General features: G+C 37.1%; 1 protein-coding gene across 22 annotated transcripts in view; it reads right to left on the bottom strand.

The window, feature by feature from the left end:
* Positions 1–24,613, bottom strand: part of NAALADL2 (N-acetylated alpha-linked acidic dipeptidase like 2) — a 410,260-nt gene that overhangs the window by 34,989 nt on the left and 350,658 nt on the right. For all 22 annotated transcript variants that reach the window (XM_064385281.1, XM_064385276.1, XM_064385277.1 and 19 more), the window contains one exon: positions 18,119–18,214. In XM_064385281.1, the coding sequence (XP_064241351.1) occupies positions 18,119–18,214 (96 nt within the window). The remainder of the gene's footprint in view (positions 1–18,118; positions 18,215–24,613) is intronic.

Raw genomic sequence — 24,613 nt, 5'->3', positions numbered from 1 at the left:
TATCAGATGAGACCACTATATTATGCTGATTTGTTAATATTTATTTTACCTCCAGTCCTCCAGCAATTCTCTGCACAAAACCTGGTGTCCCTGAGACAGAGGTTAAACTTGACTGAAGACAGAGTTAATTTTCTGCTTAAGTAACAACTGACATTGGCAAAAGAGGGGATGTGAAGGGGGGCACCAGTACCATCTGAGCTGAGGGGTTTATTTGTGCAGAATATTACATTAAAAGAGCCCCAGCAGCTATTAGTGATTATTAATCTTCATTTACAATAATAGCCATATTTAACAAAAAAAAAGGCAATGCTGCAAGTCATGCAAAAGCCTTTTTAATTGTCAGCCCTGCTATTCTAGAAAAGCCTTCACCCTATTCATTCAGTTATCATTCTGTAGCTTATAATTAAAGTGCTAACATATATCAGAATTCTTTGATCTCAAAATAAAGAATTATTTTACTAAAGAAATTCAGAACACAGTAGTTACAGGAAATTCAAGTTTCCAAGTAAAAATTAAAAGAAACAACCGAAAGTGATGTAATTAAGGGAAAACTATTTCAATTGAACAAGAGAAGGAAAAACTTTGTGAGAAGTCATTTTGGATTGTGGAACAGTTCATCAAATAAAGCAGCACAAGACTTTTCTCTGTGTAGTTAAATACAACCTAGGAAGAAAGGAAGTGAGTATATTGTACCAGCACAAATGGACTAAATGACCTCAAAGTTCTTTAGCTTCATCTAATGAGCAGAGATAATTCATAAATCCTGAAATCTAACTTCAATTAGCATGAGTTATCATAATGGTTCACAGTTCCTCATCCATAGTATTTTATTTTCATTCTGAATTCACATTTGAGGGGAAAGAAAGTCAGCAGCGTGTCACAAAGTCTGTCTGGACTAAAGGAAATAAAAAACCTAAGTGTAGCCATCTGCACTACCTACAAGCATCATTCTAAACACTGAAGGTCAGCAGAACTCTTATCAGTCTTTTGTCTTACAGCTCAGTGTGACTGAAACCTGACTTGAAAAAAACACAAGCCCAAAAAAATCTAGAACTAATTTTGGTTTTAGTCCACTAAAAAGAATCCTCTTGTATTGCTGGGGATGTTAATTGGAGTTATGTGTTTCCCCACCCAGGGATGGAGCCAGCAAGATCTCACACTGCTTATCTGCCAGTGCCACCAAGCCCTCTGAAAAAGGATGCTGAGCTTTGAAATAATCTTTCAAAAGCAATTATTGGTTCAAAGATTTGAGTGGACACCAGACAACCTTGGATCTTAGTTCTGGTATTGTCAGCCCTTCCCTCACTATCTGCTTCTCAGGAAAGGTGATCTTATTTAACTCACAAGGGTTAAAAAAAAAAAGTCAGCAAAACCCAATTACATCCCACTGCTATCAATCTGCATTCAGTTTCCATGAGCTTTGGATAAGCCAGCTCAATACATTTTCTAAACATATTGCTGTTGTTGTTTAGCAGCGTAAAAGATGTGTCTTGCACTTTTATCTCAATTACTTTATTTGAATTAAAACCACTAAGGCTAGCAAGAAAAGCAACACAACTCAGTGGACTAAACCAACCAAACTGGAAGTGAGAAAAAGCTTCTTTCTTAACATTAAAAATCTTCCTATTAAAACCACATGGCTCAAGATCATCTCATCATTGTCTACATGGACACTAAAAGCAAGATTCTTAAGCTGCCTTTTGAGATACTTTAAAAACTACAATTATTGGAACAGACAGTAAATTTAAAGTTATTAGTTGCTCATTCTCAAAGTCACACTTCAATAATTTTATTACCTACCTAGTCATACAAGCATGGAAGCTTGAAAGTCCAATTCAGCTAAGGAAATTAGGGTAAAAATAGCCCAAGAAACATAATTATGGATCAGAGGAGACTGCAGGATTTTACAACAGTATATATACTCACCAATGATTTGTTCTGTTTTTCAGAAAATACAGAAAAAAACATACATCCAAAGAGTTGAAGTTCATAGAACTTTACTAATGAGTTGCTTAGCATAAGTTCAAGCAGCTCTGAAATGCTCATGCAAAGAATGAGAATAAATGGTTACTTTATTTTTTTTCTTCTTCTAATTAAGAAAGATTTCAATGAATGCATAAGGACTCAAAATCAGGATGGAAAAACATTGGTTAGTTTCCCTCCAAAAAGGTTGTATTGCTTCACATGTTAAAATAAAACTCAAAAGTTGGTATAAATGGTTAACTTAATTACAAGGACAGGTTTACTATATTTTCTGTGAAAATTTAGGATACTGTCCAAGCTGAGCATAGAATTTTTTTTTAAAAAATACTCTCTTCAACTCTTAGAACCTTAGGAAATTCACTGTTTTCTTTGGCTCCTCATGAAAATGACAAGTGTCAGCCTGTAAATCAAATGACTGTATTTCTTTCTGTTTACTTCCCAGTTTTTCATGACTGCTTCCATATTTCTCCTATGAGTGACACACAAGACCTGATGGAGAAAAAGCTGAGCTCTAAAGTAGAGTTCTCCTCAGGTTAATAACCTGCCAACAGACTCCAACAGAAATGCACGGAGTACCTGAAAAAGACTGTGGACAAACATACCCCAAATAAAAAAATATATAAAATTCAAAAAATAGCAAAAACAAGCTTACATCTTAAACTTTTAAGAGAGAAATTAAATTTACACCTGAAGAATTTACAGGGAAATTCAATTAAAACAATCTTTCACAGTGTAGGGCTGTTTTGGAGGAGGGTTCTCTGTGTGTTATGTTCCTTTGAAGTTGCTGTTTAAAAATTAAGGTGAGACTATCTGATGGTGTGGAACACAACTTGCAAGCAACATACTAAAGACAAACATGATTATGCAAGGTATTATATATTTCAATCCTCTGAAAGCAATTTATACACCTTTAACTGATTACACCTGACAATATGCAAGTAGGAAGAATTAAAGGAGAATAAGAATATGGAAAATGCTCATCAGCAGCTTCTTGAGAGTTCTGCTTAAAGGCAGCCTTAGCCCAACTCCTGGCCTGACAGAGGAGATGTTTTGCAGTGTCTCAGACAGTTTATAGCTGGTATGAGATGCTGTAGGTCAGCACAGAAAAAAGACAGCAGTACAACCAGGTTGTAATAATTAAAGTGCTGTGTGGATCCTTCAAACATGAATTTGGAGATTCAGTCTCCAGCAACAGGTACAGCAATTTCAGTCTAATTCATGTGTAGTAGTGAATTGCTCTTCCTGGTGTGTTTAGGATGTGTATGCAGCCAATGATCACTGCCAAGGTTTGTAGACTAGTGCTGTGCTGCAGTGAGGACTTGTGACAGTGTTAATTTGGCCAATTATGCTTTCCTTGCAAAAGCTCTAAGATGTTCCACTGAAATCCTTTTCTTAAATAAGATAAAAGACATGAAAATATAAATACCTTTCAGTGAGATACTAGAAAGTCATGACAAGAAAAGGGTGCATTTTAAGACAAATAAGTAGTTTTTGTTGTTCCTACAGTATTCCCACAAGACCAGCTCTACTTCTATGATCTACATCAGTGAAGCAATTCAAGCAGAAAGGTACAAAACATGAAGGTTTTTAATTAAATGAAACATATTTCAGCAGCATATGTCACAGCTTTTCTGAGTGATACGCTAAGGATGTATTCATTCCTGATTCAATGCAAGTTTTTTCTTTTATATAGGCTCATAATTATCTTTAATTTAGATGTAAGCCCTAATAGTAACTAAGGCAAAGAAAGCACAAGCAGCAAATAGAATCATTCTGCTTCCAACAGTAACACAATGAACATGAGAGAATATGAATAGACTTCAAGCCTTTAAAAAATGTGTCCTGATGACATCTAAAAAAGAGCAAAAAACCAAAACCCACCCAGCTGCATGCCCACTAGGTTTATTTAATAGTTTTCTTACTGTGTAGCAAAATTATCCCTAACCTAGGACTAGGGTACTGGATAAAATACCTCTACAGAAGAGAGCTGAGAATGCAATTTTAAAATGAAGTGATATACATGAAGCATTTAGAACACAGAGTTTCTGAGATAGGCTGGTTTAGATAAACACTTGAAAAAATAACTATAGAACACTTTATCTGGGAAAAAAAAATTGTTACTTATAACACAATTAGAAATAGTTCAATATTGCCAAATAATTAGTTCTCCCATCTCTTGTGAGATTTTACTGTGGACAGAGATTTTCTTCCTGCAAGAGAAAGGGAACAGAGTGGAAGATTCCCAGCCTCATGTGGAAAAAGGAAAAAAAGAGATGAGGCAGAAGAGTTTTGATTAATTCGTTTCCGCAATATTCAGCATTCAGTCCACTACATTATGCAAAATATCTACTGAGTTACAAGCAAGATTTTTTATCTTTGTATTTTTTTGAAAAGCATGATACAATGTCATTACAGTTTTGGCACTTCAGCATAAAAAGAAATGTTTCATTCTCTTTGCCTCATTAGGATCTCATATGAGATCCTGTCAGCTGCAAGTTTGTTCAGTTTATCTCAAGAAAAAAGGAAGAAAAAAGCTTTAACATTTCCCTTAGATATGTCAATCAAAAGCAATGCACTGGCTGGAACTCCAAGTTCAGAAGAATATTGCTCATGTCAGTCGAGACAGAATCCTTCTGTGGGCCCATTTTCTTCATCATTTTTAAAATATATTTATGTAAAGGCCCAACCTTGCTTTGCAATTACCCTAGAATCAAACTGTGCTGTATTGAGGGGTTCAGTCACGGATTCCATCACGTATTCTCATTATGTGCTCTTTTCCTAGCTGAGAAGTACTTTTTCTAGGATCACAGTTTCACAAAAGATAAATACTATTCAAATTTGAACTGACCAGGGAGACCAGATACTCAATTTTAAAGCATTTCTTGGCTATGTGAAAATTATTGATTCCAAAATTGTCACGATTTAACTCAGGATATTCTGCAGGCTGTGTTCATTTAAATTCAAATTTAATTCTTCCTTTCCAGTCATGTTGTAAAGACACACTCCTGTTACTCAGGTTCTTTCATGCAGCTCTGTTTTTATTGTATTTGCAACAGTTGCTAAACAGCTCCTCATATCAGATCTTCCATTCCACCACACATACCTGTCTTAATGTGCCCATATAATTTTATAATATTTTATCCATTGTCATGTTGTGCTTTTTATATTACAACAGAGCTGTTAGGAATGGCTACTGGTAATACTGGAGACTGCATGAATTATTAGTTTTTATGCCAAGATAAAAGTGTTGATTGAGGGCAGAGCACTGCTGTAGGATCAGGGCTCTTCCAGAAGGAAGTTCCCATGAACCAGCTGAAGAGGAATGCAGAAATTCCCAGGAATGTTGCAGCACTGTGCTTTCACCTGATGCCATGTGACCTCTGACATGGCATGGCAAACTAACTGCATTTCAATTTGCTGCCATTTTAAAGAAAAGCTAGTGATGAACAGATCTACAAAATGTTTTTCTCACTAAGAAACCCTTTTGCTTTGTACAATCTTAATGCTGATGTTTGGAACAGGTGAATTTCCAGAGTCAATTTTTAAAGACATGTTCTGTGTGCTGGGTAACCAGATTATAAACCATGAGACTTCACAAGGCTGGTGCAAAACTCACTGTCAAACCTTTCCAGGTTCGTGAATAGTGTTAAAGAAAAAGTCTGGTAGAAGGCATCCACAGAGAACAGAATGGAATTGTTTCAGCTGGGAAGGACCTGCAAGGACCATTCTGTGTGACTGCCTGGCCAGCCCAAGGCCAAGCCCTGTTGATTTTACATTTTACAGATGCCTTTAAACACTGCCAGGCTTGGGGGAGTGAGCACCCCTCTAGGAAGCCTGTTCCCATGTCTGACCACCCTTGGTAAAGAGATGCTTTCTAAAAATCCAGTCTAACCTCCCCTGGCACAGCTCAGCACCATTCCCACGGGTCCTGTCACTGGAGCCTGCCCTCCAGCCTCCTTCTCTCCCAAGAAGACAAGCCCACAGCCCTCAGCTGCTCCTCACAGGACCTGTGTTCCAGCCCTTCCACCAGCTCTGTCCTCCTGGGGACAGTCCTTGTCTTGAATACCCAGAATGGGAAAGCAAAAACCTTTAAATGGCTGTATAGTGCAATCTCTGTCTATAGCCAGATTATCAGGTACAAAGAACTGATCTGCCTTTCTAACTAGAACCATGCACCCTTAAACACACAGCTTCTCTTTAAAAAAATATATATTAATTTGTCTTTCAATTATTAATGTAATTTCCCCAATTAGACAAACTGTGATTATTTAACTACAGCTTGTGGCAAGTCACACAGTTTGCAAAAAGCACACAACAAAGACTGGAGTCTGAGTAACTAAACAGCAAACCACACTGCAAGTCGAGCTTGACTGGATTTGTGTTTAATTTAACTCTGAAAAGGAGCTTTCTTAAACATAAAGCACAGGAACTAATTTTTCTTTAGGTACTGAGCAACACTAAAGCTGCATTATGAAACCAGTTTATTAGGGGTAAATAAAAACAGTGGTTCCCTAATAAAAGTGGAAAATGCAAATCTGCTTTCATAGAGCTCAGTTTTCAATAACTCACCATAAATGTTGCCAGAACTAAAACAGGAAAGCATTTTTAGGAATTTCCCTAAAGCATATACTTCCCTAAATGCCAAGTAATGCATATCCCTTAGGTTTTCAGCAAATATTGTCCACTTGGATTTACTAATCTGAAAGCCTATTTACAAACCCCACAACAGATTTATACAAACCATAACATATATGTAAATCTTACCAATAAAACCTAAATAAAGTTTTGATTTGTTTTTGATTTTTCCTGAGCACTTTGTCAGTACAAGCAATAGATTTATTTCTAAATCACAGTTTTGGGGCTCAGATGTTAGCATCAGAATTTAAAATTACACACACAGCCCTTGCCCATTAACTCTTAATCATGTTCTATAAATTCCAATCAGAATTTCTACAGTGAGTTCTTGAAGTCCAGATGCAATAATGAGTTTCATAAAAGGCTTTGTAATCTGTTTCTCATGTTCTCCTTCAAAGCTGAAAATAAATCATACTCCATCCACAAAGCACCTCAGTTGTTGGTTTGTTTTTCTGGTTTTTTTTTTTTTTTTTTTTTGTAAAAACAGCAATTTGTCATTATATGGCATGTTTAGCCACGATTCTTCTACAATTCTATTGGAATAACATCAACAACAGATGCAGAAAAGACTATTTAAATTTAAGGCATGCATTTTAAGCAGATCTAGGAATCAACTTGCCATGGAACTGGCATGCAAAGAACAAACCCTCCTCAGGCCAATTTTAACACCCTTTCAGTTCAAATTTCAAAGCCTACCAGGAATTCTGCTGCCTCTGGAATAACCCCTGTGCCACACTCCACATGCACTTCTCACTCTCATCCTCCCACAGGCACCAAAGCTCGAATGGCAAATCAGATCTGAGAGCTGAAAACAAAACAAACCCTCCAGCAAAACCAACAGCAAACCCAAATGGTTCCTTTTCAGTCAGATCAAACCCCACCCTGCTCCCTCCACGGCAGCCTCCAGACTGGCTCAGGGGAACCACAGAGTCAGCAACCTTCAACTGATGGAGACCTCTGATAATCTTAATTATTACATTACCTTCAAAGCCTTTTGAAAATCCAATTCCAGCAGCAGGTGTTAAAACTTGGCATTGAGCTCAGGATTTGATGGGATACAGGTGACAGGATGGGAAGAAGTAGGGAATCAGAAGTGATGTAGCAACGACAGGTGGAAGAAAGTAGTTCTTGTTATTTTAAGAATTGTTTACTCTTCTTGAGACACTTCTAAAAACCAGGAAAAAAGTTGAACTGAAAACTTAAATTTCAGAAAAGTTCCTCCACGGTAAGGTCAATAAATTATATTAAAAACAAGATATGTAACAGTGAAAGTTGCTACATCTTCTTTAAGTACTTATATAAATTGCTTTACTTTAACACTATTTATATAATTCGTTATATTACATACAGGCTTTATATTAAAAATTCTTTTGCCAAATCATCTCATGACAGAGCAGTACCCAAAAATGAAAGGGCATAGTGTGCTGTGCCCCAAGCTCTGCCCATACAAGGGAATGTTCTCCTTATTTGAAGTGAAAATAAAGACAAGAAAAATGAACTTTTTCTCCATGTTGATTCAAACAATTTTGCTTTTTAATGACACTTAAAACTTCTGTAGCAGAGCATCTATTCCACTGAGTCTAATCAAGTTTTTCAGCTGTAGAAATCTAAGTATTTAGCCTTTTGTCTGCAGAGTGCTCCTCTACATCCTTCTAAGCCTTGGGACTGAATTCCTGTCTCAAGCACAGCACAGTGCTTGGGCATTAACAACAGGATCCAGAGTATGGTTTATAATTGAATTCCCAACAGGTCTGGCATTCACAAAGCCAAAACTACACATTTTATTCTGAAATATAAAGAGTTGGATCTGCAGCTGCTGCCTCTCAGTTTGTACCTGAAAATCTGAGAGTGCATCTGCACTTACAGGCTCAAACACTTCATGAGCAGCTGAAAGGCTGACAAATAATTTCTATGTGAGCCCCTCATGTCAGCCACTGGCTCCTGTACTGGGTGAAGCCAGAGTGAATTTCACTGAAGTACACAGAACCAGGACTATAACTGAATTATTTGGCTCCTCTGTTTATGTCAGGTGCCTTTATCTAACAGTGGGCACTAATCAGTAGTTTTAAAAAGTGAAATCTGATTGATAAGAAATGCTGGCACCTTGTCAGATGCCACAAAGTTATTAAAAATAGATTCCTCTAAATGGTATCTCAAGGAAACATCTTAGAGAGGAAATGAAAAAAAAAAAAAATTATGCTTTCTTCACCTTTGTGTTTTAAAGCTCTTATTAAAAAAATTGGCGATACACCCCTTATTATCATCATGTGTTGCAAAAATAAGTTAATTAAGAAGGCAGTGAATTTTTTGTCGACTTGGATGTTTTGCAAAGTTGTGATTAAAAGTCTGCCAGTTTACCAGAGCCTACAACTGTCTGTACTCTTTTAATTAATAAAAAACAAACTTGTGTTACATTTAACATCTCTCATAAAAATTACAGAAAATAGAATGGAGTAGATAATCTTTAGTAATATCTTTCTCCAAGTATTTAAATTTCATGAAGTCTGTGTGTATACACAGCTCAAATAAGCCAGTAGAAGAATAACTTTACCAATTAACTGCTTTGAATAAATTAAAAAAACCTCAGGTGCAGATGTGTTGCTATTTATTTGTCCATTTAGGAATTAGAACCGTTTTGACACAAGAAAATAAATGTTATCCATTCAGAGTTTGTTATAAAGAAGTTAGCACCCAAGTGTGGATGGATCACATCTGATGGCAGCAACATGGAGATTATTTTACTGCTTATCTGTGATAATTTAGATAAAGTAGAACTATGGCACTGTCTCAGAATATTATGTAATATCCATGTACACCTATTACTGATATATCTCAGCTGCAAAATAAATGGGCTATTCTTTCATTTAAGGAAAAGACAAACACTCTCTGAGATGGAAGAATTATCACATAACTAAGAAAAACTACTATTTTTATGAATGACTTCTCAAAGTAAGCATCATTCAGGACATGCAGTTTTTATTGATAATCTGATTTTGAAGAAATTTCCCTCTGTTTCCACAGTCATATCACTTTTGGATGAGGAAAAGGCTGCAGCATACTAGAAAATACTATTCCATTACCCCTGAGCAACGTCTATCTTTCTTCCCTTCTACCCTTCTGAAATGTTGTTTTTCATTTATTGGCTGCTGGATTCTTGTCATGAAACACTTTAGGTCAAAATGCAGTACTTTGTAATATTAGTTTAAATTTTGAACTAAAATCATTTCAATAGATGATCCAGATGCTGTACATTTTAAAATCAATATTATATGTTCATGGTTGGAATTAGGCTGCAATTTATGAAACTCCTATACATTAGTTTTACAAGAAGATATTAAAATAAAAAATAGCTTCATAGCCGGCATATGATCTCTGTTAATGAAACAGAAATACCATTTCCACTGTAGGAAGGTATATCTTTTCTACTGCTTTGGTTTTATGGTTAAAAAAACCCAGCCCCTGGCCCAAGGAATGCTGCTGGGTGGGGTGATCACTCCTGTTGGTTAATTAAATCTCATTAATGTTAACCAACAGGCTTGAATCTGTTCTGTTGGTCCTGAAGGCCAAACTGACCCTGGTCAGGAGGAGCCTGAGTCTATTTGCCTGAGCCCCTCCTCATTATCCAGGTGGGAATATCTTCCCTGCTGTGACTCTGGAAGCTCCAAGGCCCCACGCAGTGACCTGCAGCAGGAATGGACTCAGGAACGTGGCTGTTGCTTTTCTACATTGCATGCTGAAATTCTTTCAGTGCTGTTAACACCTATGGTCTGGGGCAGAGAATGAAGTGCTTTTCCAGCAAATGGGAATCTGGTTTCAGGCTCACAAAGGTGAAACAGGGATACAGACCATTCCCTGCTGCTCAGCAGAGCCTTTCTCTTCTCAAGGGTGTTGAACAGACCGAAAACCAAACCCTGATGTTAAACAGGATGATCTCTTTCCTTGTCCCTACTGAAATTAGAAAACACAGTCTAACCATTACCACACTTTCTGAAATAGGGTCTTCAGCCCACAATTTTCTGAAAGACACTTCTAATTTTGTAATTTTAATTTCAGGCTCATAATCTGTTCTGAAACTAACATTAATTAGTGTAATGGTGGCAGCTTTAATACTTGAATCTCTCAGCAAACTGGCAATACTCTCTTTTTGACTACAATCATAACAAAAACAACTCTACAAAGAAGATGTTCTTGCTGGGATTTTGTAATACCTTCATTTATGGTTTGTTTTTTTTCTGACTCATCATACATTTTTTAAGCGGACACTAATTTTGTCTCACAACAGCTACACTTGACAAAATTTCTTCATGCTTTCCAATTGTATTTGAAAAGACAGCCTTCATGCTAATTTTGCAATCCTTCATTTCAGGAGATCTATTTAAAAACATTTAATTGTGCTTTTCAGTTATACCCAGTTGAAATGCCTACACAATAACGTATTAGGAGACAGAACAGGAGAAAATAAAGGACAAGGGCAGAGCACAATTTCATGCACAGGATTATGTTACAAAAACATCTTGAAGATTTTTATCATTGAGAATACATCAGGTTTGTCATACACAACAAGTAAAAAAACCATTCAGGATGAGAATTTCAAGTAAAGATTATCTGCCACTGGGATCAGATTCCACAGCACATCAAAGAGCAGGGATTTGAAACAGGCCCAGCCACTCCTCTCAGTGCCACACAATGTAAAATGCAAGTAGATAATTCCATGGTGCTGCACATTGAAATCTGAAGTTTCAGCTCTTTCTTTTGGCTCTTGACAAGGATTTAAGGGCTAAACTTAAATAAGGGCAGACATTAGTTTGTGCTTAATTTATACTCTTAGATTCCTTCAGGTTTCCCATCCCTCAGGTCAGGACATAATATGTTGGTTCTTAGGAGCTTTTTCCCAGGACACATTTCTTATGCATTGTCTAGATGTTTAATTTTCGTCCTGTCCTCCCCCTCTGCATGGCTCCAATCCCAAGAAATGCTCAGCATCAAGAGCACGGCTGTAGAAAAGTTCAGCCATCACTTTGATACCAAAATAGGTTTCCACATTTAAAGACAAGATTAAAACCACTATGGATTGGGCTAAGTCTCCTAAGGAAATCTGTCGTGTTAAAATTCCTTAAGACAACCCAAAGTCTTGAAAATTTGGTTTTGAATTCAGGACTGAGCTCATGAAGCAAACTTCAGTGTCTGTAAACTTCAGCATCTGCAATGTGATCATAGCTATGTAACAGAACAATATCAAGGAAAACATGTCTAGAATACACTGTACACCTGTACACAAAGGAAGTTATAACTATGGTCTAAAAACTAAAACAACCAAACATCCACTTTAGCAGCTGTATTTCCCCAGGTCTTTCTGCAAGTTGTTTGCAAAACCAGCTAATTAACTCTTAGTACAGAAGCAACTATTTCCATTCCTTTTCACTTGAGCATATACTAAAGTTCCACTGACTTTACCTCATATTCTCTCAAATGTAAATTGGAATACGCTAAATTAAAAAAAAAAAAAAAAAAAAAAGAGAGAGAAAGAAAAAACAAAGTAGTTACTACATTATTGTTAGCAAAAACTTCATGTTTTAGGAGGAATGCACTGGGGAAAGAACTGTCTGATTTGACATCTTTGTCAAAAGATCTGTAGACAGAAAAGAGCTCCTGCAGAGAGCTGCTACAACAGACAAGGTACTTTTAGAGTACCCAAAGGAACTATTCCTCTAGAATGTTGGCATCTTCTTTAAAGAAAAATTCATCTTCCTTGTAAAGCCACCAATTCAATACATGTGTGCCAATAACAAGTGCCCTACGGTAGTACTGGTGCTAAAGAATGGATTAATAAAATTAGAGTCTGATAAATTCAGTAACTAAGAACAGGGCAGTGGGAAACAGGGGAATATTCAAATAGCCTCAGGCATATTCCTACCTATTAGAGAAGCAAGCTTCAGATTTGGTTTTTTTAGGTTTGTTCAGACTTAAAGTTGTTACATTTCAGTGGTTGAATACTAATCAAATTATTACATGATTATATAAACATATGTATTGACTTTCCTTAAAAAATGCATGCACTTGTCCAATTGTTTGACATCCCTCACAGCAACTTATATTTTTGAAATAAAAGCAAAGGATTTACAATAGATTTTTTTAACTACACAGTAAAAAGCCATATTGGGCAAACTGAAAACAATCTTTTGACTTGTGCAATAATTATACAGTGGCTTCTTTGTACAGTCATGATCATGAACCAGCAGACAAAACCTCCCCAAAAAAATAAGACACCTGTCACAGAAATCTTTGCTGAGAGCTTGTCACTAATGCAGATAGAGCTGCAGTCAGATCTAAACCAAAACAAGGCATGGCAAAGGAAGGAATTGCTGTGGGAACTGTAACTTCTTTCCAAGGCAGGTGAGTCCAACTAACACAGGAACACATATGGCCTCAGTACAGAGAAGAAAAAATGTCCAGCTGGTCACAGCCAGTGGCTGAAATTTCAGCAAATCCCAAGTATTTGTCATATTGCACCTTCAGAAATCTAGCTCCAGCTTTGAAATGTTCCAGTCTTTGTCTAGTGTCAAACAAATCAGATTTTACAAGTTCATTCTGTACTCAGGTGAGGAAATGAAGTAGTTACTCAGTTACTGTAAGTACCACTTTTGACTCATAGTATTTCATTTTCTTGTATCTAAAATAGGGATTAAACAATGTTTCCTCTCACTCCTACCTATCTTCTTTTGCTTATTCAGATTGCTGTAATTTGCAGTAAAAATGGTGTTCCGTGAGATGTACAAACAACATCTATCTTGGCTTTCTGTCCTAAAATTTAGGATGATACATTATGTATCAGCTTATGTGTTTATCCTGTGTTTTGATTGGATCAGATGGAGCTGACACATTTTTTTCCTTCACTTAAATTCCAACTCTAGCTTGAAAAATTATGCAATGATTTTTTTTTTCCTTTTGCTGACATTTGCAGACAAATCTTGAGAGTAGCCAAGTACAATTTAAGTCTAAAAGAGGACTTCAGGAACTGATGGTTTTGAAGAGCAATTTGGTTAAGAAACATTCTGACAGAAGCCAATTATAACTTTTTAAAAGAACATACAGTCTTATTGCAATATCAAAAGTACTTAAGGAATGCAGAAATAATTTTCTGTTTTCAGTCAGAGAACTGCACAGGTAAGAATGTTCACAGACAATCCATGGGGGTGGTTTCTACACATGCTACTAATGGCTGCTATATTTTTTTGTTGATTTTTCCCTTATTCATTGAAACCACAGCTCCTGGCTGTTCTGATAGTTTCAGAGCTGTCAGAGTTCTCTAAGCTGAAAGGATTACATTCCAGTGACTCAAAAAAAAAAAAAAAAAAAGCTCAGAAACAATCTTGTAATAACAGAGCCTTGACATCTTCCCACAACCTCATGAATATATGTCACAGGAGAAAATGTAATTAGTTCTGTCCTGTAATAATTCTTCCATTTTGAAGGAAGCATATTAGCATATCAGCAGAAAAGATATGGAAAATTTCAGAGGGTAGGGGAATAGAGCTGTTTTCTAATACCTGACTTAACCAAGTGGAGCTGTGTTGGCTGGTACAGCTGGTTCATCAAATTTTTACCAGGCGTTCTGCAATTTCAGCTTATTTTTATTACCTAGTCTTTATCCATCAGAGTTCAAGTATAAAGTGCAAGAGTCCTTGAGGCTACTTGCTTTTAGGAACAAAGAACTACTGAAAAATTCCAAGCATATCTCCCCTAACTAAGCTGGAGCAGATAGAGAATATGCTGTCTGGCCAAACACAGTGTGACTGTCTCTCACAAAACCTCATGTCTTTAGCAGCAAAGTCACTTCTCTCTCATCTAATGCTGAGAAAATCCCCAGACAGCTTTTTTTTTTTTTTTTTTTTTTGTACGTTGTTAATTTCCTATTCACCACAATTAATAGAATTAATTAGAATTAACTAGTTACAATTACAAAGTTCCCGTACCAGGTTATATCACCAGATTTGCTCTTGTTTTTATTGCTGCTGACCATAGCCACAGAATAAAACACATATTGGTAGAAAGGAGTTTTCAGCAGGTTTGTATTTACCCTTTGCTTGAACTGGATTATATGTTCTTTCATGCACGAAGGCTAAAGGTAAAACAAAGAGTCTCACTTGTGTGCTTAAGAGAATAGCTGCTAAAATCAAACCATTCCTGTGAAATATGGGTGCCTGTGCTGCTTTGCAGGAAAACACAAAGTTTGGGTTTTGTTTGTATTCACACTGTCACTACAGACAATAGAGTTTTGCTTTGAACATCTCAAATACCATCAAACCATAAACACCAGTAAGATTCTCAGAGCCAGTATATGAGATGTTGGTCAGAAAAAAAAAAGCAAATTATTTAACTTAGGGAGTGACTACAGCAGCTGGCACATTACACTGCACCTATGCTGCTCCATCACCTTGGGGCAGATGAGAGCTCTGAAAAAAACCATGAATTGCTGCCAGCCTTCTCAGCCCAAAACCCCATGTTTTCATGTGTGACAGGGCACACAAATGGTAGCCCAGACATTTCTGGTAGATTCACAACAAGGTCAAACTCCACATGTAAAAATTCAGTATCAAGAGTAGACTGTGAAATATGGATATGGATCAGGTCCCCACCTTGGTCCTCACTTCACACACTGAGCCCTGTTCTTCTACTTTGCTAACCTCATCCAGCATCTGTCACCTACCCCAGTCCATCTTCCTGCTTGTTGACTGGGGGCTTGAATAATTCATTTTGAAAGAACAAAATCATAATGTAGTTCACCTCCAAAGAGACGTGAGAGTTGTGCTGGTCTGTGCAGAACTTGTGCCTTTGATGAAGAGACTGAGGGGTGACGGCAAAGTCTGGCACACGCGACTGAAGGCAGCAACTTTAAAAATTACATCAAACAGAATACATCATTGAAGAAAGCTAACTGGAGAAATTACCTGTGAAAATTCACACCCAAGTGCCACATTTTCGTGATGGAAATCAGAGCATATAGGAAAAATTTCCAGTCTGCACTCCACACAGTGACGTGGGGGAAGGCTGCCATGTACCTGCCTGGGCCTTGCAAGGACAAAGGGTTTTCTGGGATGTGAGATATGTTCAGATGCATCAGACTTCTGTTTGCTCAGTGAGATGAGTTCTGCACACACCTAAGAAACTCTTTAACACTGTAGGTGCCGTAACTCTGACTGGAGTAATATTGTGTCTCTGCTGCTCAAACAATTCTGCCAAAACCTCTGTCTCTACACAGAGGCAATTTCTAAATAAAAACAGAAAATATCTCAATGGCATGCACAGATGTAGAGATGCCTCAATGCAGAAGCTATTGGCATGCTCAGGCACAACCTTTTCAAGAAAGATCTGATTCCCAAAAGGGCACAATATAGTAGGAATAACACAGGAATAAGAATATACTCTGTTGAAATATCTACACCAGAAAGAGTATGCCTCTGATAAAACCCTGCCACACAGACATTCTGTTCACAGTACTATTCTACTGATTCAAAATCTGCAAAATCCCAAAAGTCTTTGGGATTTTAAGAGTTTGAGACCTTCATGTTAATTTAGATATGTTGCATTATCTTGGCATGCAAAAAAAACCCCAATAAAAACAAACTAACACCCCCAAACAAACAAAACCAAGCTCATTTGCAGACACCATGCAGGAAGATAAAAAATCCTTGGCAGAGGTAGCATGCACCAAACCACAGATTTTCATTTTTACAAAGATTACAGAGAAAGAAACTATCAAAGTTATGGATGTCACTGCACTGCCAGTTTGAAAGAGTGTTCCCTATATTAGAAAATTAATGGGACTAAACACAGGAAAATGGGAATATATATCCCTTCCATGCTTGAAAGGAACAGACCAGTATGATCCTGTTAGAAAATGCCACAAGTCAACATTCTTGTGCTGCACCTTATCTGTGGTCAAAATGTGAATTTCATTTACCAACAGTCCAGCAGTGTCTACATTACATTTGCATACTTTTCATTCCATTTGCTTCAGGAAGAGAACCCGCCTGTCATCTCCTTCGAAGTATTTATATTTAAAAAAAATAGAAATAACACAGTATGTTGCATAAACCCCCCTTATTTCCTCTAGAAATGGAAACACTCCTCCTTCTTGCTGTTTTGTTTAATGTTTAGAAGTTAATTGCATTAGAGTAATTCTACTTTATGCAATTCCATAATTGGAGTGTGGAATAATCAGGTTCACTAATAATTTTCTCAAGAGTTATCTGTCAGCACCCATAACTCATCATAAAACCAATTATGTCACTTCTGGTGTGCCTTCCATGACTTTGGTGCCTGACAGAGTAAAAATCAACATGAGATTATTTCATGGTCCTGGGTAAGTGGCTCCAGACCCCTGTTAGGGGTCTGCCATTCCAGCTTTCACAACTGCATGATCTCAGTCTCATGAGCGTGGTCTGGTGAGCAAAAAGTGGACAGAAAAGTATTTTCAATCTGGTTAATCACTGGATTGATTGGTTACCATGAAACACTGTGCTGAGTAACACTGATGAAATTTATTTTAAAATAGCACATACTTTTCTGAGTGTGCATTTGATAAAAAGGGAGTTTTATCTGACTTCTGGCCAGGTGGGAAAATCCCTTTTCTGCCACACAGGCACACACTCCTCCATTTTAATACTTGATATTACATATATTTTTATATTGAAATTACAAGGTCTGCAAATCTCACTTAAAATACCAACAAGTTTTGTACTGCATCACACTACTGAATGTTTCAGTTCTTTGCCATTGGGAAGCTTAGAGATTTCTCTTTCTTTGAATGCTTCAGATCAGCATAGTTCTCACAGCAATCCCCCTAAATCCACCTTTTCAGTGCCAAGATCTTGATATGAATTGTTCTGAGAATTATTCTGACAAATTAGATCTTCTAAGCACTCAGATTACAGATCCATCTGTTTAATAGCTGCATATCTTGTTCGGTTTTTTTCTGCCACATTTAGCAGTCTCCTCCTTTTCAGTGTCCATGAAATTAGGGTACCCACTGACATCAGAGATCACAAGGCACAGTTACCTGATTATTAGTATTTACATCAACTCTCATGTAAAAAAATTACACTCAAACTTTTATACTGTTATTTAGTATCAACCCACATACATGGAAAACCCTAAGAAACACTAAAATCCTATTTCCCTAGTGGAGATGAAGGGCTTCAAATCAACACAAGCTTTTCCATCAGCCTGAGTGGCCATACAAGCAAAGCAGACTGTGAGTGATATGCAGTGAAAAATAAGAATTAAAAGTTATAGTTTCAAATGAAGCATTTGCACGTGAAACTTCTTTGATTACACAAATTGACCAATGTAAAGAATATTTCCAACGTACATCCCAGTGAAGAGAACTCCACAATTTTTAATTATATTCAAATGATTCACAGGGAAATAAATAGACTATATTTCAAAATTGTTAGCAAATTCAAGAGGAAAGTATAAATAAGATCTCCATTTCTCTTACCTTTGCAATGGTCTCATGAAGGCTGAAGGAGGGATCCAGCTCTTCAGTTTTTGTTGCATGTACAGGAAAAAGAGCTTCAGAGAGAAAGCTGGAATTCTGTGAGAAAGAAGAAAGGGGTTTTTAGGATTCTACACTGATTTCCTCCTTCAACTGGTTATTGAATTTTGTTGATAGATTGAGAAACCCTTCAAATCTTTCTGAAATTTTGTTGATTATGACACTTATTTCACTGATCTCATTAACTGATTCCAAGCCCCTGAAAAAGGCAAAAAACTCCTAAGTAGCATGACTTTATTTCTGGAATGGCAGTTGTCTCTGTAGTTGTGCTTCCCAAAGCAGCTAAAAATTTTGCCTACCAGGAGAAAATAAAAACAAATAAATCGACACAGCTTTATTCTGTGCTAAGCAGCAATCAGACATTTTATTAACTATATTATGATTTAAGTCTTCATGAGAAATGTAACCACAAAAATCAAGAAACTCTTTTATCTTCTCCAACCATCCTACTTCTCTATCCAGTGATACCATCTACATAATAAGGGATTTTTGCCAACTCCCTAAAATTATATACTTGAGGTTGACCACTCTTTTAACACGAGACAATCTAATATATTGTTTGTACAGAATGTTCATCTCTTCTTGTACTGTAAAAAAAGCAAGACATTATTTGCACATTTGTTGTCACAAGGAAACAAGAAACCAGTACCAAGGAGTGGGCTGGAAAAAAAAGCAAAACAGTATAAAACAAACCTCTGAGCCTCAAAGGTGCCCAGATGCCTAAAGCAGGAATTACATTACATTGCTGGTAAATTTGCTTGTTGAATTTTTCTATAAATTAATGCCTTCATGATCAATATTCTGTCAGTATTTCTATGCATTTCTAGGAGATCATTTCTGGTAGCAAACTCCCACCACTTTCTTAAAAAAAATTATATATATATATAATTAACACTGCACCATATAAATTTTTGTGTTCAGTGATGCATCTGTGTGTTGCATAACTTGTCACAGAAACATCACAAAAATAAATGAAGTCATTTTTTCTTTCAGAATTTTTTTTTTTCCGGTCTCAGGGAGAAGATGCACAAAGTCATTTATTACAAAGATAAAATACATACTTCAGCATTAACTCATAACTATTCATCTTTGTTTCAAGTTTGCACAGCAGTTTACAGAGCTGTGCCATCTGACTGGGGGGCTGCTGAGGAACACCCTCATTCTGCTGTGGTGGTGCTAATGCTGCTCATCATCAGTCACATAAACACAATCAATAACTTAAAGAGAGTTGCATTATTTATATTCACTCTTGAGTATCTCACTCAGAGTCCTGGAAGGGAGTGACTACCAAATTAGATTTGCTACACAAGGTTAGAGTATTGCTCCATCTGGAGAACTATCTTTGGAATGTAAAGCTTGGTGGATCAGCTGCCTGGAAAGCAGGGAGGCACTGCTCACCTGGCTTCTCTCCCACCCCGCTCCAGACCCCACCTGGGCCAGGTGAACCAGCAGCCTCTGCCTTTGGAAGAACTCAACTTACACAGGCAACAATCTGCAAATGAAGCAAAACAACTTGGACATCACAAGGGACGAGTTGTTTTGCTCATGAAGGAATCAAGTCCCTGCTTGCAAAGATCCTGAAAAGGATTGCTGTTTGAAACAACTTGCTGACATCTGAAATCATCTTGCTGTGCACTTGTAAAAGCGAATGTTTAAAACAGCAGTGGCTGCTTTTTTTTTTTTGCTTGTGTTTTTTTTTTTTTTTTGTTTTGTTTTGTTGTTTGTTTTTTTTTTCCCTCATAACAAGATAAGGAACTGCTAGAAAGACCAACTTTGTTTCTCTTGCCTTTTGCTGTTTTTCAAGCACTATGCTCACCAGAGAAGGCTGCATGAGCTTCCCAAATAACAGAAACCCACTCTTTATTCCAGGGAGCACAAGGCAGAGAGAGGGTCCAGATGATGTTCCAAGAGCATCTCTCAGCATTTAACAGCAAGAGCAACACCTTCCACAAGCTGGAAACTGAATCACTTCTGTGTTGTTGTTTCACCAAGTTCACAGCAAGTGAGTGTTGTATTTTGGCTTTTTTTGAACGGCGATTTGCTAAGCAAATTTCTAGTAAATGGACACCAAGAGAAAGATTTGCTGATCCAAAAGCATTAAAAAGTCTTATTCCTTTATGCTTTTCAGCCACAATAGGAGCTCCAGCTGCAGTTGTTGTCCTCATTTTCTCCCACACTCACCTCCTAAACACAAATCATCACCTCTGCCCCAGCCAGGCATCAGCAGCACCCTCACCTTGTTCACAGGGCAGAGTCTTCAGTGCATTGTGAATGCTCTGGACATGGTATCAAATAATGGGAAAACCTTTTCCAGGTCAGACCACTGTGAAACATCCTAAAATTTAGGAGGCCCAACTTCCAGCAGTGCTTTGAAAATTTCTGCCTTTGCTTTTCATCGCGTTCTGTTAATTTTTCTTTAAGTTCATGACTATCCAAATGGATTAAGAAGATTTTCTCTTCTTATATGAAGTTATGTTTTATCAAACAAACATTACAATCTACAAAAGACCACCCCAATAATCTTGAATTCCCAATGAAATTATTTGGTATCTCTGTGAATTCTTCAGAAGAGAAATGAACAAGCACAACATGTATTTGGAAGTGAGCTTCCTTTGTCTCGTGTTCCTTTTGGAATGATCAGTTAACCTGGTCTTTTCAATACTCATTTAATGAAGCATTCTGTGAAATTAGAACGACATTGATGTTCTACTTTTCAAACAATGGGTCACTTCTGATTAAACTTCGATTGAACATTCAACTTTCAATCTTAAAACAAATTGCCTCCTTTTCTTTTTAATTTGAACCCAATTTCCTGCTGCCCTCAGGTCTTGTGACAGTAATTAATTGATTTATGAATCAATTAAATGGAGATCGAAAATGAAGTCTAAAATCTCTTAAAACCCCAAATCTGGCTTACTCTTGCTTATTTATGATGGACACTTGCACTAAAATTCACTTCTGATTTTCTACACTCATTTTTCTAACTTAACTTATCCTTCCTTAACTAATTAAGTGAACAAAATGTTTCACCATCTAAAGGTACTAAATTCACCATCCCTTGTGTACTGTCTTATACTTTCAATTTATATGCCAACTTTCAACCAATGCATTTTAAATCACGAATAAAATCCCACAGCACTACTGGCTATTTAGTGGAAAACAGTAAATACCAAAACATGCTTTAGAGATATATTTTGCTGTTATGAAATAAAAAAGTTTTTTTAAAATATCAAATTTTGCCACACATGATCTTAAAACTGAAATTATTTATATAAATACATGTGAGATTTTTTACTAGCTGAATCCACAAAAGATTCTGTTTTCTTGACAATTACTTGAGAAACAGTAAAATTACCAGTTTGAGAAATTGTGAATTTATGTTCTCAAATTATGTAGGTAACAATTCCTTAATATGCTCTCATTCCACACCCAAACTGATTTTTCTTGCCTGCGGAATGTTCCTTAGCTTTTACAAGAAGACCTCCTTCTGTTCTTAACCTGGTGAACAATACACAAATATCTCCAGAAATAATTTTTCTGGGGGTGGGAGGGAGGAGGGGAAGGTGAGGGGAGGCTTTTTTGTTGTTTATTTGTTTTGAAAGTAACAGGCAGTGGAGGTTTCTCCACTCAGCAATAAAGATGCTCAATCTGGAAAAACAATCTTTAGACTAAAGTTCTTTATCCAGTTTGACTCCACCCTTGTTAACATTTGTCAGAATTGTCCATACTCAGGCCAGCAGTGCCCTTCACAATATTTATGGCACCAGTTTCATATTGCACAGGAGACAAAAGAAGGCACCAGGAAAGGTAAAAACAGAGAGGAAGCAAGTGAGAGCAGAAATCCTTCTGAAATTTGTACAGGTAGGCAAGAGGTATAAATGTGCTAATCTTACACTGCTAAAGCCTGCAATGCAAATACACAAAAGAAGGATGGAAACCAAGAGAAAAATGTTTATTTTCTTCATACAGACCAAAGAAAAATGTCTAGAAGGTGACAATTTAGGGGCTGCTTTTGCTGCATCAGGACTGACACTGTGCTCTGTTACCTGTCCAATACAAATCCATGCTGTGTGTGTTCCTTGGGCTATTAACCTGTTTCACTCTTTCTGCCTTTTTGTAGTACAACAGCACAAAAAGCAGAATTGCAGGGAACTGAGGGATACACACAAATGTGCAGAGTCTGGCAACTGAAACACAAAGTAGACACTGCACATCTCCAGAATCAACCTGGGCACAAGTTCAGCTGGGCACACACAGGGCACACTCTGAAGCTGTGCAGTGCCCAAAACTGTTACCCAGAATCCCAGAGGCTTCACAACTGCATCAGGACTTGTCTGTATTCAACAGCAGTGCCAAAGAATTGTCACAGTGTGATGGAGAAAGCCTTGCCAGGAGAAAAGATAAAGAGAGAGCAGTGAGAAGAACAAAAACACCTCTGAAATCTGCACTGCAGGCTCTCACTAATTCCTTCTTCCATTTTCCCTAAGTCAAGCAATTGGCATACGGTGTCATGGCAGAAAATATAAAATTGCATTTCTTTGTGACAGAGTTGTTTCACCTCACCTAGGCTAAAAGGCCATCTCTTCCCCCTTTTTTATACTGCCTGGCAGGGTGATTGAACAAGAGGTTTGACTGTAAGAAGGATCAAAAAGAGAATAATGGAAAAGGTATCTCATAGACTAAAATATGGCTTATCATCATCCATCTGGATTACTTTTACTTTGGGAGGGTACTGCAGACTGAAGCAGATTTACTGAAAAAGTAGATTATGTAGAATAGAACAGACTGAAGCCAAAGTATGGTTCAAATTGAACTGATGAAATAATAACAGGCATATAGGATTTTTCATCAATAAAGGCCCATAGGGCTGCAAATACACTGCAGAAGAGATTTCCTGCCTCTCCATCTCACCAGCAGGGTAGCTTTACCCTTTCTAGCAAATGCTCTGGATATCCAATTAAATATGACCTCCCAAATCGACAAAGGATTATAAAATAATGTAAAAATTTGTTTCATTGATGCATAAGACATGAAAAAGGTCCTTTAAAATGATTTTTATTAAGCAAAGCTCTGTAATTGCCACAGCCTAACATGTGTCTTCAAAGTGAAAATGCCCCTACTCTGGAAAACACACTTGTCAGAAGGAGTTTATGACAAGAGTCTTTTCTTCTGTATTTTCACCACTTCAGTTTACTGAAGACCTTTTGGAAAAGAAACAAAAGCACATGTATTTTCTGTTTGAATATTCTGGTAAAGATGTGCAGTGACCCTGCAATGCTACCCAATGCTGGACAAAATGAGCAAGGCCAGCCAAACAAGACTGCACAAGAATACAGGAGAGGCAGAATTGGAATCACTGCTGCACAAGTTATTTTATTATTCAACTCAACTGCAGCCAGAAAAAACCCCAGCCAACAGTCATAAGGAAAAGAATATAAGCATATTTCTCTCATCTCTTTTAATTTAATGTTTTCTTCCTTATGTTAGTAAGTGAATTGAAATAATCACTGTAAAGCTGTAAATTCACAGACTGCAGCACAAAGAAAGCAAATTTTAAGATGTCAGGATACTTGCCTGGTTTTATTCCTCTGCAGTTTTCCCTTGGTGCTTTTTACACTGAAAGCAGAATCAGCAGTTTAGGTAGGAGTGGCCCAAGTCAGAAACCTGGAACCTGACAGAGGATCTTCCCAAAGTTTCAGAACTTAGAAATAGGAGGCTCAGTAAGATTCAGTACATCTAAGAGAGAACAGCTTTTCTTGGATGTGTTGTGTGAAGGGTGCAAGCACATTTTGTAACATTTTATGATCAAGTGTGTGCATTCAAATGAATTTCCAGGAAGATCACCCTAACCATGTCCAGCTGGAAGTCATGAATCCCAGTGACAATGTCTTTCACAATCAAATATTATCAATGCTTTTATTTCCTGATTAAATGATTCTTATTTCCCACTTTAAATTTTAGTGCTCAAAAAAAAAAAAAACAAACCCAAAAAAACCCCAAACAAACAAACAAAAACCCCACCAAACCAAATTAATTACAGTGAGTGAAGACATCTAATGTTAGACACTACACAGATGTTGTGTAGGTAGGAGCCTCACCACCTTGCAGTGATAAAAATTGTGTTTTGCTAAGAATAACAATGTCTTCAAGACATTGTTTATCACAAGCCTTATTAACCAGTTCTTCAATATCCATTACAAGATATATGAAATATTGCAAATTTATCACTGACCCAAACCACAGCTGTTTGATTGTCCAGTGATCTTGATTTTTTTCCTCCAAAAAGACAAAACTGAGTGCCACACTACTAAGATCTACTGGCACAAAACAGGTTTTGATGCTTATTCCAGATATCCTGCCAGAAAATATTTAATTGGTCAGTTGAATGCAGCCACTCAGAAGGACAGTAGTAAACATTACCATGAAATGCAACAGGCC

Source organism: Passer domesticus, chromosome 11 (genome assembly GCF_036417665.1).
Source record: "Passer domesticus isolate bPasDom1 chromosome 11, bPasDom1.hap1, whole genome shotgun sequence".
In the NCBI taxonomy this organism is placed as follows: Eukaryota; Metazoa; Chordata; class Aves; order Passeriformes; family Passeridae; genus Passer; species Passer domesticus.
The sequence above is the reverse complement of the archived record's forward strand: the minus strand, read 5'-3'. Positions and strand labels throughout refer to the sequence as shown.